Source organism: Eubalaena glacialis, chromosome 17, assembly GCF_028564815.1.
Source record: "Eubalaena glacialis isolate mEubGla1 chromosome 17, mEubGla1.1.hap2.+ XY, whole genome shotgun sequence".
Taxonomy (NCBI): Eukaryota; Metazoa; Chordata; class Mammalia; order Artiodactyla; family Balaenidae; genus Eubalaena; species Eubalaena glacialis.
Genome location: NC_083732.1, coordinates 55,050,349 through 55,063,862, shown reverse-complemented (window position 1 = coordinate 55,063,862; position 13,514 = coordinate 55,050,349). Strand labels below are relative to the sequence as shown.

At 38.3% G+C, this 13,514-nt stretch overlaps 1 protein-coding gene across 2 annotated transcripts in view; it reads right to left on the bottom strand.

Moving 5' to 3' along the window:
* Positions 1 to 13,514, bottom strand: part of ATP6V1C1 (ATPase H+ transporting V1 subunit C1) — a 37,886-nt gene that overhangs the window by 5,317 nt on the left and 19,055 nt on the right. For both annotated transcript variants that reach the window (XM_061171361.1, XM_061171360.1), the window contains 7 exons: positions 12,300 to 12,385; positions 9,610 to 9,704; positions 7,970 to 8,061; positions 6,694 to 6,792; positions 4,736 to 4,804; positions 423 to 515; positions 242 to 335 (listed from right to left, as the gene is read on the bottom strand). In XM_061171361.1, the coding sequence (XP_061027344.1) occupies positions 242 to 335; positions 423 to 515; positions 4,736 to 4,804; positions 6,694 to 6,792; positions 7,970 to 8,061; positions 9,610 to 9,704; positions 12,300 to 12,385 (628 nt within the window). The remainder of the gene's footprint in view (positions 1 to 241; positions 336 to 422; positions 516 to 4,735; positions 4,805 to 6,693; positions 6,793 to 7,969; positions 8,062 to 9,609; positions 9,705 to 12,299; positions 12,386 to 13,514) is intronic.

The following is a 13,514-nucleotide window of genomic DNA, read 5'->3' as shown; positions in this document are numbered from 1 at the left end:
AATTAATTTCTGATATGGACTTAGGGGGGTTAATTTTAAGATAATATATTTTAAGATAAGGATTCACAGATCTCAGTTTGCTTAGAGAAAACTTATTTTGATTATTTAGTAGAAAAAAAAGCTAGAATCAAATGTCTTAAAAGCAAAATCAGAAAAGTTTTGTTTTCTTTTAAATTAAAGAAAAGCAGTACCACTTTTTCTTCTGCTTAACACTGAATACTAAGTATTAAAAAACGCATACAAATTGCTTTTTCTTGTCGGTAGAAAGCCTGTTCATTTCTTCTTTGTCTGCTTTCATCTCCTCTTCATTATACTGGAAGTCACGAACGATGAATCTAAATTGGGGGGGAAAAAAAACCAAAATTGTCCACACCATGTATAGGTGATCTAACAAATTAAAAAATAAAAAATAATAATCTTACTTGTTTTCCCTGGCTTTGTGTCTGAAGTCATCAACTGCCTTCCTAAACAAGGTGACATTACACAGGTAACTGTCTTGGTCCTCTGAGAGAACACTAGAGAAAGAAAGACCAAGTCCATTTAAAGCTTTGTATTTATTGCTCACGTTCATATTGTGGGCAGAATTCAGAAACAGGGGGAGGAAGAGGAGGGTATGGCAGCCCTTCCCAAACCACTTCAGTGCTTTTCATCTGTACTGCCTCAACACTGAAGACACTCAGTGTTTATGATGTTTTCATTTACGGTGCCTTAACAGCCCCCTAGTGCATTTCTTCCTAACCAACAAAATTAAACATTAAATCAAGTAAAGCATCCAAACTCAAGAATCATGCTTTTCAATCTGTATCAGCACTAGGCCAGCCAAGGAAAAATTGTCCAGCACCTGGCTGGTTTCCAGACTCGCCTTACTTCCTTGCTAAACACCCTCTTCTCTTCTGGTGACTGAATTCTCTCTTCCTCTCTCCAGTCCAGCCCTGACCCATGAGTCCTGGCCCACCCCTTTTAACTTGTGCCCTCTCAAAACTATTATCCTGCATTCTTGTTCCCAGTGCCCATCAGATCTAAAGCAAGGTAGCTTACAAAGTGGACAGAACTCGATAAAAAACCTTTAACGATCCTCAGGTTTGCCAGAATTGACTCAGTAATGTGCAAACTGATTGGGATCAAAACAAAGCCAAGAGACTTCTCTGGTGGCCCAGTGGTTAAGAATCCACCTGCCAATGCAGGGGACATGGGTTCGATCCCTGGTCCGGGAAGATCCCACATGCCGCGGAGCAACTAAGCCCGTGCGCCACAACTACTGAGCCTGCGCGCCTAGAGCCCGTGCTCCGCAACAAGAGTGAGAAGCCCACGCACCGCAACGAAGAGTAGCCCCCGTTCGCTGGAACTAGAGAAAGCCCACATGCAGCAACAAAGACCCAACGCAGCCAAAAATAAATAAATAAATAAATAAATTTGTTAAAAAAAAAACACACAACAAAGCCAAATCCAACTTGACAGGCTATCTCAGATCCTAACAATATTCCACCACTATCATATTCATCTTTTAAACTTATCTTAACCTTAATTGATCTTTTTAACTTTAGTACTTTGCTGTTTTGAAGGTCCATGCAAACAAAGCGGTGGGGACCAAAGATGTGGACAACGTCAAACAGCAGGTTCCGTGACAGTGAAAAAGATGGAAAGAAGACTCAGGTTCAAGAGTTGGGTTACAGTTTAAGATTCCAGACGTAAAGCCTCTCTAGAGGTTGAGGGTGAGGCCAAGGGAACAGCTACAGAAATCAAGTGGAGATGACAGTCCGTGAGCTGCAGGCTGGGTCTCCAAACTCACTCTCTTCGTTTAGTTCTACTGCTGTGCAGAAACAGTAACACTACCTCCTCACACCTGCAACCAGGCCGAGAGGAAACTGAAAGTCAATGCTTTCCGGCTGCCTCACGGCATTTTCAGTCTCCCATGCGAGTGGCAGTGCTTCTGGAGCTTACTAGCTCTTCCTGCTGCTTCTGACTTCTTACCTCTCTCCTAAGACTCAGTCCTGCCATCTGCTCTGCTCCCCAATCAACCTACCCACTTCATTGCCAAGGCATCTTTCCTGCTTTCCTTCATAAAAGTTATCTTTGCAACCCCTGCTCCAAAACACAAAAGAAACTTTTCTTTGAACAATGGCTAGTGTCGTTTTTCTCTAGGCCTTCCTCGCTAGGATCCTCTGGTTCATCTGGAACTCCAGCTCCCTGAACAAAAGCTTCTGTGAAGCACCAATGAGTTTGTGGTGCTGTTTTTCCAACAACAGAGAAAAGGCCGAAGTCAACCAGTGACGTAACCCAACCAGATTATCTTAACAAGCAAAAGTAGGCAGACAAACAGCTAAGTGGTAATTCTGAAAGTACAAGTGAAAATCACCTCTTTCTGAACAGTTTTTCCAACAGAAAGAAGCAGAACAGCAGCTCAGCCTCTCAGCTTCTTTGGCCTTTAACTCTGACTTGGCATTTATACACATCCCTGCACTTAACCACCCAATGATGGCAATATTTCACATGGTCCAATCTTTCAAGATTTATGTAGAATATTTTGCAAATAGCTAGATTTTGTGTGTTTTTTACGTGAAATTATTTCTTTCAGGTTTAAAGATGGTTGTTTTCAGTCTATTCTTCTTCCTCAAAAGTCCACTTTCATCTTCACTGCTTCCAAGAGTAACCACTCAGGTATTGTGCCAAAAAGCAACAAGTGACAGTATTACTACTTATAATTCACTTTAAAATAAAGCACTTAGAACAATGACCAGCACATAGTAATCACTCAAAAATGTTAGTTATTATGATAAGTGAAAAATCCAACATCAAGTCACAGAGATCTTTCCTAAACAGAAGTACAAAATTCCAGACTAACCCACTAAAACCTGTCTGCCCCACAGTGAACTAAGCATCCTCTTCAGGCGCTGGCTGAGCTACTGCATTGTTCTCAATGATTAAATTTAAATAACTTTTCAAGTCAATGATTCCAAAAGTCTTTAGACTGATAAATAGGTGAACAGATGTTTTCACTGAGTGAGGAAGGGCTGGGGACTCTCAGGTGGTCAGTGAGCGCTCAGGGGTCATGCAGAGGACAGGTATTGCCTATACTCAACTGTTGGCATATGAAATTTTTTTCCTTTTAACTACTAAAGTGATTTTTCAAAAGATGTAAGTCTGAAGCAATATTTCTAAAGCCCTTCTTTCCGAATAAACCTGGGCCTACACGCCACTCCCCTGGACCAGGCTCACACACCACAGGGTGGGAGGACATTCTGTGCACACTGGGTCCTTACTCTCCTCCTCTCCCTGCCCCCAAACATAAAGACAACCTCTGTGACTTTTACGGTCTCCAGAGCACAAAGGTCTAAGAAGGCGTCATCTGTCAGGATAAACAGCTTCGGAGGAAAACCAGCATTAAGACACAACCTCAATCTTCAGTTTACCATGTGAAGGGCCAGTGTGAATGGAAAGTATTCCCCCCAAATGGGAAAAAAATTCACAATGAGCACAGGTTTGTGGTTTCATTCTCAAAAAATCAACATTTGTGAAACTACAATAATCATATTACCTTCTATTTTATATATCTTATCAAGCCTTAAAAGAACCTCATAATGCGTACAGGGAAGGTGCGATGCTCATTTTACAAAGAAAATGAGGCCCAGAGAAGTTAAAAGACTTACCGCAGGTCACATAGCAAGTTGGTAGCAGAACCAGCAATAGAACTCAGATCCCTGGGTCCCGGACTCTTTCCATTATACTAAGCTACCTCCCATATGACACAATGAAACTGGAAAAGAAAATATTTCATGGGCCTGGCCTTACTAACACCACTTCTTTACTACCTCCTAGACCTTTCTTTCACCATGCTGAGGGTATATATATATATACACGCTGAGGGATATATATGTATATACAAAACAATTCTTTGGGGGTGCATATACACTGTACTTAATATTTTCTTGAAGAATATCTTGTGTAGAATGGCAGAATGCAGGAAAAAATGACATGCTATGTAGTGTCAAGAGTGCAGGACTTGGAGTTAAAAGACCTGAGTTTTAGTCCTAACTTTGCCACTGCACACTTATACAGCCATATACGCTTTAGGCAATGACTTAACTCTTCTGCATTTTTATTTCTTCATCTATGAGAAAAAGTATGGCTGCCAAAACTACTTCATGGAATTGCTGCACATATCAAATTAGACTGTGAATATTAATCCATAAGTTTAAAATTGCTTAATAAAAGTTTTGTTTTTTTTTTAAAGGAAAGTACAGATTCAGTAGAATCTATGCTTACTGGAAAGTGATGGTAAATATTTGCAGATCAACAGAGTACCCTAGTAGTCATTTTGGTGCACTTCCTTTGCAAGATAAATGAGGAAATATAGACACACAGTAGGCATACAATAAATATTGAAGGAAGAATTTTGAGAGTGTAGCACAGCAGAAAAAGTACCACACCAGAGATCTGGGTTCTAGTTACAGCTCTGTCACTAATGAGATGTGTGACTCTGGGCAAACCACGTCACCTCTGTGGCCTCAAACTTCTACATCTATAAACATGAGTGGGTTGATCAGACTGTACAAAGGTCCTTCCAGGTCTACAGTAGCTAGAGTTAATATAACTCACTTATTTTTAAGGTGAAAATGATGGCTCCAAAACTGTAAAATTTACCACAAAGGAAAGATAAAGATATCTCCTATTCCAACATCCAAACTACCAAAGGAATTCTACGAAAGAAACAGGCTTTACAAAGACTACTACTTACTTGCTAGACCTTGGAACCACCATTTCAGCTAGTGTTTCATACTGCTTAATCCAGTCATTGTGGTTTAACCTGCAGAAAAGGTACAATTAAGTTACTGGAAGAGAAAAACAAGTCCTACCTTCCTGCCGAGCCCAGAAAGAGAAAAAATTATGAGACAAATAGGAAATCCAACTATAATAGGTATACCTCAAATCTATTTAACAACAACAACAAAAAAATCAAGTTTTCTACAGAGAATGAATTTCAAATACACTGAGTGGTAAAGCAGGAAATACAGCTCACCATCTCTTACATCCAGTAACTATTGCAAAAGAGGCACATTCTAGAACTAAGTTTGGAAAGGAAGCAAAGCAAAATACAGATTCTAAATTACTTTCCAACTTTAGGGTTGATATACATTATTACCTCACTAAAAAAAGAAAAAAAGGAAAGAAAGAGAGAGAGAGAGAAGCCATGCTGAAATCACTAACATTTCTATTCAGTGGCCATTATGAAGAGCTGGGTAAAACCACATTTACCAAAAGCACAGAGTACCAGGAAGTGCTGAGTAAACAAAGTGACAGTAAACCAAGCTGTCACAGATCACTGTGCAACAACCTTCTCTAGAGACCACTGGCTTTTGTCGGTGTGGCGAGAGATGATTATATATGCAGTACAAAATAAAGAATTGTAGTATCTATAGCCAGGATAGTGAATAATCCATTATACAATGTATCCTAGGTCCTATCCGAGATTTCAAGTACAGTGCACAGAAAACTATGAAAACTTCTGGTCTTAAACACAAATTTTAAATAAAGGTTGCATGAGACAAATTTTTCATCTGGGCAAAGGTTATTTTCCTGCATAGTATGAAAACACAAAGACATTGAAATTTTTTAGAAATAATCAGTGTTCTAGTATTCTGCAGTAAGGGGGGAAAAGCAGAAGTCAGGTAATACTGTAGCCACTGAAATTCAATGGAGGTCCTTTCCCACCCCTTTCCAGGAAGCATCGTTTTCTAATATTCCCAGTGTCCTAACCAGACAAAAATGGAGAGCACAGCAAAGAAAGATTTCATGAATAATGCTCTGAAGAGTCCCCAAATCTCCCATCCCAGTTTGGATCCCCCGAAGATTCCCTGATAGTGAGATTTTAGTGTAAGTCAGAAGTGAAACCATTAACAGTGTCTCTTTCCTTCTCTCCCTCTCCCTCTCCCTCTCTCTCTCTCTCTCACACACACACACACACACACACACACACACACACAGTTCTAATCTTCCAAAGGTTTCATTTTACCAAGATTACCAAATATTAATTAAAACAGAAGGCCTAATCTAAAGGAGATTTCAAAGGATAGTCTAACCCAGCAAACTATGCCCATAACCTGTACACCTGTTTTTGTAAATAAAGTTCTACTGACACACAGCCACGTCCATTCATGTACACACTGTGTGTGACCACTTTCAGCTACAACCACAAAGTTGAAGTGGCAGAACTGAGTAGTTGTATCAGAGACCATATGCCTTGCAAAGGGTAAAATACTTACTATCTGGCCCTTTGCAGAAAAAATATGCCAAGCTTTGATCTAATCCATCCTTTGTTTCTTATAGGGCTTAATTCATCCTAACCAATCATCAAATATTTTTCAGAAAAACAAATAGCTCCCTGTTTTGAAAAATCTAAGAACAATATTTCTTTTAAGTCCAATAATTTAGCATTATTTAATTTTTTAATGGGCCAACTCTACTAAGCAAATTTTGATCTGGAATATCAATTCATAATTGACAGCTCTATTACCAGGTTACGAACTAAATTCTACTGTATGTGCCATATGAGTACATGTTGGTTGACAGAACAAATGACAAGGTGATACTCCCTTTACACTTGGGTTTATGGAAAACTTCAAATTACAATATCAGACACTAATATTTTTCTTGTATTTTAACAGGTAAAAACCTTCTGTAATAAAAAAGACATACTTGGGAACCACGACCAGTAATGTGACGAGATACTCTGAGTCAAGCACAAAGTCATCCTTCTTCACAATTTCTGCTAGACTTCTAGTTAGCAAACTTCCTCTGAGGAATAAGAAAAAAATCATTAGGCTGATAATTATGTGCTTCCAGAACACAAGTAAAGAAACAGCAGGCTAATTATAGTCACATATACTATATATACATCTCAAGAGAGGGATTATCCTGAGTTAACATTTTATTTTATAAGAAGTCAAAATTTAGCTGAATATTTCCCACATCCAAACCCAAAGAAATGTAAACATTTTATCAGAATTTGCCTCTAGTGTCTCCCTTTGTGTTTGCTTTAATTATTATAACTCAGCTCTTCTCTTGATTACATATATAGTATCTTAACTGAGAAAGTGTTATTCATTAGGTATCAATTAAAGTCTACCTCATCATAATTATGAAATCATATCATCTAAGCACAACCTTTGATTTTCCTCCCTCTCCCTGGGTATCAATTTTGGTTAGTTAACCCAATAGTCAACTCTTTTAACACAGTCTTCATTTGGTCTCCTAATACATTTCACAGTGAAAATGACTTGCCCTGTTTGCACCACTGACAGTATCCAACCAGCTTTCTCTCTGGGATATGAATGCTGTGAAATGTATTAGGGAGACTCAAATGAGAGACTGTGTTAAAAGATTGACTAGTTGGGGTTAACTAACAAGAGATTGATACCCAATGGAGAGGGAGGAAAATCAAAGTTTAGCTTATATGATAATAATGTCAAGAATTAGTGATGAGGTAGACTTTAGATTGAGTACCTAATGAATAACAGCTTTCTTCAGTTAAGATACTATATATGTAATCAAGTAGAAAAGCTGATTAAAATAATTAAAGCTAAACTACAAAGGAGACACTAGAGGCAAATTCTGATAAAAAGTGTAATTACATTTCTTTGGGTTTGATGTGGGAAATATTCAGCTAAATTTTGACCTTCTTGATAGAAGAATTAGTGAGCTTTTCTCCATGAAGTGAAAAAACCACCATTTTGATTATAGAAACAGCACAAAGTGGAACTTACTAACCCCTAACGGTAGTTCATTCAGAGTATGCTAGAGTGCTTCCCCAATTCTTTTTTTTTTTGGCTGTGCCATGAGGCACGCGGAATCTTAGTTCCCTGACCAGGATTGAACCTGCACCCCCTGCAGTGGAAGCACAGAGTCTAACTACCGGACCTCCAGGGAAGTCCCTCCCAATTTTTAATTATTTACATATACTTGACATGCTTACGCATTCTTTCGTTCCAAATTCTGAAGATTCCCTTTCAGGTTGTTATATGCGGATGCTCGAGATTTCAGGTCATTGTCAATCTGAGTCACTCCCTTTAAAGAGAAAAAGAGAAAAAGGGAAAATTTTCCTAAACCTGCCTCTACTAATACAAAGTAGCTGTGCTTAAACTTTAAAAAACAAAACACCACTAGTTCCTGATGTAAAAATATTCTATTATTTTAAAAGCATGGCTTTAAAGGTCATTAAAAAAAAACCTACTTCATTTTTAATAACTATGGTAATTTTCATATAATCTTTTCTATTAAAGATAATGTTTTAGTCTACATGTATTTTAATTATTGTTACTATATTACTTCTTAAACCATGTAAATGGAATCTAGGCCACTGGTTACAGAAATGACTAATTAAAAGGCTTTAAAACACAAGTCTCAAGGATTAATTTCCAAAGGAACTAAATCACATAGGGCTTTGCTGTTCACAACACCACTACTCTTCCACAAAATATTTTTGCAATAAAATTAAAATTATGTTTGAATTTATTTATAAATGTTACACAAGCTGATTTTTCAAAAAGATGATTAAAACTACTAACAACTTAGGGAGAAAACACAAAGCAGTAGATTTAACATTTGAAGAACTAATTTCAACTCAGCTCTACCATCATCAGCTGTGTAGCACTGGGGTAAACTACTTCACCTCTCTGAGCCTCTTTCCTCAACTATAATAGTATCAGGAAGAAGATGACTAAATCCTTGATAAGGATCAAAAGAAAACAAGGCTCAGTCATAGTAAGAGCACCACTTTATATTATCTGACTACTCATTTTCATTAAATTATATGATGACTTGAGTTAAAATCCTTGATAGGCTATTCATTTACATTTAACCATAGAGCACAACGTACAAATAAAGCCAGTGGGAGCCAAGGAAGTCTGTCCAGATGATTTAAACCATACTTTTCATCCTAGCCAGGTCATAGAAATGTTCAAACAATTAATAGGTCCTTGTCTACTGCCTCATTATAGTTTCAGGTAAGACTTTTACATTTTTCTCTCAAGCTCAAGGACTTTGAAACACAAAAGGAGCTCTTAATTCAGTGAATTCATGGATGGGCTTTAACACCTGTGGACTCCCTGAAACTGTACATAAAATCATGTGGTACAAGAATACGGGCAATTTTTCTGGGTAGAGAATCAATACTGAACATCAGAAGGGAAGGTGTCAGAGAACCATAAAGTTTAATCTGAATCAGTACTGTACATAAACATACTTAAGTGACCATTATCATACATCTGAATGATTCATAAATCTCTAATCTATTCCAACTTCCTGTTCTATGTGATCTCAATTACGCTTCAAATTTATATAAATAACTATAAAATTTTAAAGTTACTTTTCTTATTCAAACATTGTTGATGCAACATTTAACTTAACTACCTAAATAAACTACACAATTTGGATAATGTACACATGAAAGTGTTACCTTTTGACACTTTTTTTTTTAGTAAAATTGTAGTAAGTCACATATAATTAAGCTGCCCTGTCAAAACCTAAATTAAAGTATTTAATAACTAAATACTTATAAAATAAATAAAGCCACTATAAATCAATGTGTCCTACCTGTATCATTTTTTATCTTACCTTGGCAATTATTTCAGAAATATTTTTCAGGGACTGCTTGATTGGATATTTAGCCATGTCCCATTGAAACCTTGTTATATAAGTAACCAAGTCAACTGAAATAAGGGAAGAAATTAATTACTGAGGAGAAGCAATAGAATTTTTTATAGTTTGCTACACAGTAATAGGTTTTAGTGCTGAAACTGGCATTAAGAAAATCAGTAAAGATGTCATCATTTGTGAAGAGTCCTGGTTAAGTAAACGTGGAACTGTATTAAGTAACATGGATTAATCAAAATTTTTACCTTGTAATCTGACTGGATCTCTTCTCCTTACTCAAAATTTAATATATATTAAAATTTTCCTTTCTAATCTGATGACTTAATAAATGGAATATGTACATACCCATGATATGCCTCATATGTAGAAGAAAGAGACACAAAAAGATTAAGAATCTACTTCAGGGGATTCCCTGGTGGCACAGTGGTTAAGAATCCGCCTGCCAATGCAGGGGACACGGGTTCGAGCCCTGGTCCGGGAAGATCCCACATGCCGCGGAGCCTGTGCTCTAGAGCCTGCGTGTCACAACTACTGAGCCCGCGCACCTAGAGCCCGTGCTCTGCAACCAGAGAATCCACAGCAATGAGAAGCCCACACACCGCAATGAAGAGTAGCCTCCGCTAGCCTCAACTAGAGAAAGCCCGCGCGCAGCAACAAAGACCCAACACAGCCAAAAATAAATAAAATAAAATAATTTAAAAAATAATGTATTAAAAAAAAAAACTACTTCAAACTGTCTCCTCAATAAGTAGAATTTGACAAAAGTACGTTCTTTCTTTGCAACTTACCCAAATTGAAAATGAACTTGTCTGTTAAAACCTTGTGATGACTGTTTCTAGGAGTCTATATTCCAGTAATCTTCAAAACATGGACCTTTTCACTTTCAAATGAAAAGAATAAGAAATGCAGAGCCAAAGAGACACTCAACACTAATTCCCTGGAAGTGTGGTAGTCAAGATGACTTTACTCCTCAAGTCTGATGGGATCAAGGTCAGGGAAACCAAATGTCAATTATGGTTAACTGGCAAAAGTAATTCATACCAAAACATCTTCTCTCCTCAACTTCTCCCTACATAATACCAGAGAGTCAACAACATAGATGGTAACTCCAAAAGCAGTTTTGGATGCAATGCCCCCTAGACTGTCATCCCCCATTCGGCCTCGCAGACTGACCGCCCTAGTTCATCAGGTACCTAGAGACCAGTGAAGGCACCTAAGTTGTTCACACACCTAACTTTCGTCCTGCCCCAGCCGCACGTTAACAGACACAGTAAGCAGCTCAGGATCGCTATTATTAGCAAAGAGCAAAAATAAATTACTAAATTTTTTTTTTACTGATTAAGTACTTCTGAGCATCTATTATTTGCAAGGAGAAGAAATGAGATTAGAGAGACACTGGATTTAAAATACAGTGACTGTTGAGAGTTTAGCCACATCTCCATACTGCTGCCTCAGCATCCATTTCTGTGTGGCCAAGTGGCCTACAGGGGCCTAGAAGCTATACTAGATAACAGCCTACAATCACAAGTAGAGGTAAGCTCCTGATATGATTTCCCTGATATGAGCCTATGATAAGCACTCTCTGCTGCTGCCCAGGGCCTCCCCTGCTAGTGTACCCTTTAGATAAGACCCCCTCGAAGTTAACCGAAGCCCTCCTTTTTGGTTTGAATCGACGAACCTGGACTTGGCTTGGGAACCCCAAAGCACTCCACCCACGGACCCTAATAAAGGCATGTGCCCCAGGTCCCGCCGCTCTCCCTCTGCCGGCACCCCGCCTTGACCTCCCTGCCTTGCCCCCCTCCTCCAGGACCTGTGAGTAATAAACTTCTCTATTTCTCTTTCCCTTGTGGTCTTTTGTTGAACCGTGGCTCACCAAGCCATGACACCCCAGGGCTTTACTTAACAAACGTTAATTTAACCAAGTCACATCAGTGACCTTTATTTATCACAGTAGGCAATATAGGACAGAAAGAAAAAAAAGGGTTGTTTCTTATTATAATGATATATCACTAAAGATCAGCCTAATTGAAAATGAAGCAAGTGCTAAAGTGATATTTCAGGAGAAAACAACAAATGCAAGTACAAATGACAACAATGCGGTTGAAACCATCTTTATAAAGCCATTATTACATACAGCAAACTCTACGTAAATACTAGTTTCTAGCTATAGAGAGGTCGGTGGTAGACTCTTCTATGGGTACTAAAGAAATGTCACATTCAAATCTGAAGGGAGGAGGCATTACTCTGCAATAAAATTAATAATTTTTATTTTAAGGCTTTAGCAGTTGGATGCTATTAAATACAAAAAGCTAGAGAAAACAAGTATTCAACTGGAACAATGCTGAGAGACATACTTGGAAACACAGTTGTTAATGGGAGCTGACAAATAGATTCTGGAAAGAACTAAGGTAAATCTTTATAATATTGCTTTTGGAAGGATCCATATCATAAACTATATTATATATTATGTAGGATTGTCTTATGAGAGGTTGTGTTTCAGAGGAAAGAATGTAACTGGCAATATCACCAAATTCAGTAGTAATCATTCTATTTTAATGGCTTTCTATTGCATTTAATATCCTTACCTATAAACCTTTTTTAAGTCGTTCACTTTATAGAAATCAATTTCAAATCATGAAACATTAGCTTACCTCCGTTGGCCAACAGATTCTCCTGAACTTTATCTTTACTATCCTCCAGCACGTCAGCCATATACTGAGCCACTTTCTTAACCACCCTTGGGAGAAAAAAAATCAACAATCACTTTCAGGAAAACAACCTAAATTCCATGCTATACAATGAACACATTACATAAAGACACGAATTTGACTCTATTTGTTCCAATTACACTATCTGTATAATATAGAACAAATGGGTCCTAACTTCTAAAATAATGTTTTAAGGACAAAAGCGTCAAGATCTTATTATATACGCCTAACTCAACTGAGTAACTGTAGTTTTAAGGAGACCACATGCAATATGTTTACCAAGTCTGGAAAGAAAGTAGTGGAAAGCTACCGAGAATAAGCTGAAAAACTGGGCAACAGATCTCACTGCACTGCAGAAACAAAGGGGGAAGCAGGAGCTTTCATTCACCAGTTATGTGCTTCCCCTTAGGACAAAAGGGATCCCACAGGCAATAGAATACAAGCAACAGTAACAATGAAGAATGCGGTCCTACACTATTTATTCATTAACTATTTATTGAGCATCTACTATTTGAGAGAAACAATGCTAAAGAGGAAACCATGGTGCCAAAACTACTGAGGCACCTGCATATCACCTTGTCGATCCCTTCACTTTATAAATAAAGACACCCCCAGGTATAAAGAGAGTAAGTGACTTAGCCCCAAAACTCACAAAACCAGTTCCCAGCAGAGCTGTGACTAAAAACGTGGTGTCTTGACTCTGGAGTCTGGTGTTCTTTCCCCCATTCCTTGTCTGCCTCTGGGCCGTGGGTGGGATACAAAAGTATACCAGACAAAAATCTAGCTTCCCATTGCTTACAATCAAAATGGAGAGATACCAAAAAAGACGGATGACTAAATACAAAGCCATCTGTGGTGAGCGCCAGCTGAGATGACCAGGCTACAGACAGAAACGCATAAAGGAAAAAGAATTCACTTCCAGCTACTGTAATCAAAAAAGCATAATGGATCAGGAGCAGGGCAATGAAGGACAGGAATGGTTTTGAAAGGCTGATTAGGTGGGAAGAATGTATATTCTTGCCACAGGGCATCATATGAGTCAAGATCCAGAGAGATAAGAAAAGCAACGAATGATGAGGGGTCCAGACTGCCGGGAGTGTCGTGCTCAGGAGAAAGGAGTTTGTGCTAGGACGGCCGGCTGGGGCCAGACTGCAGGTA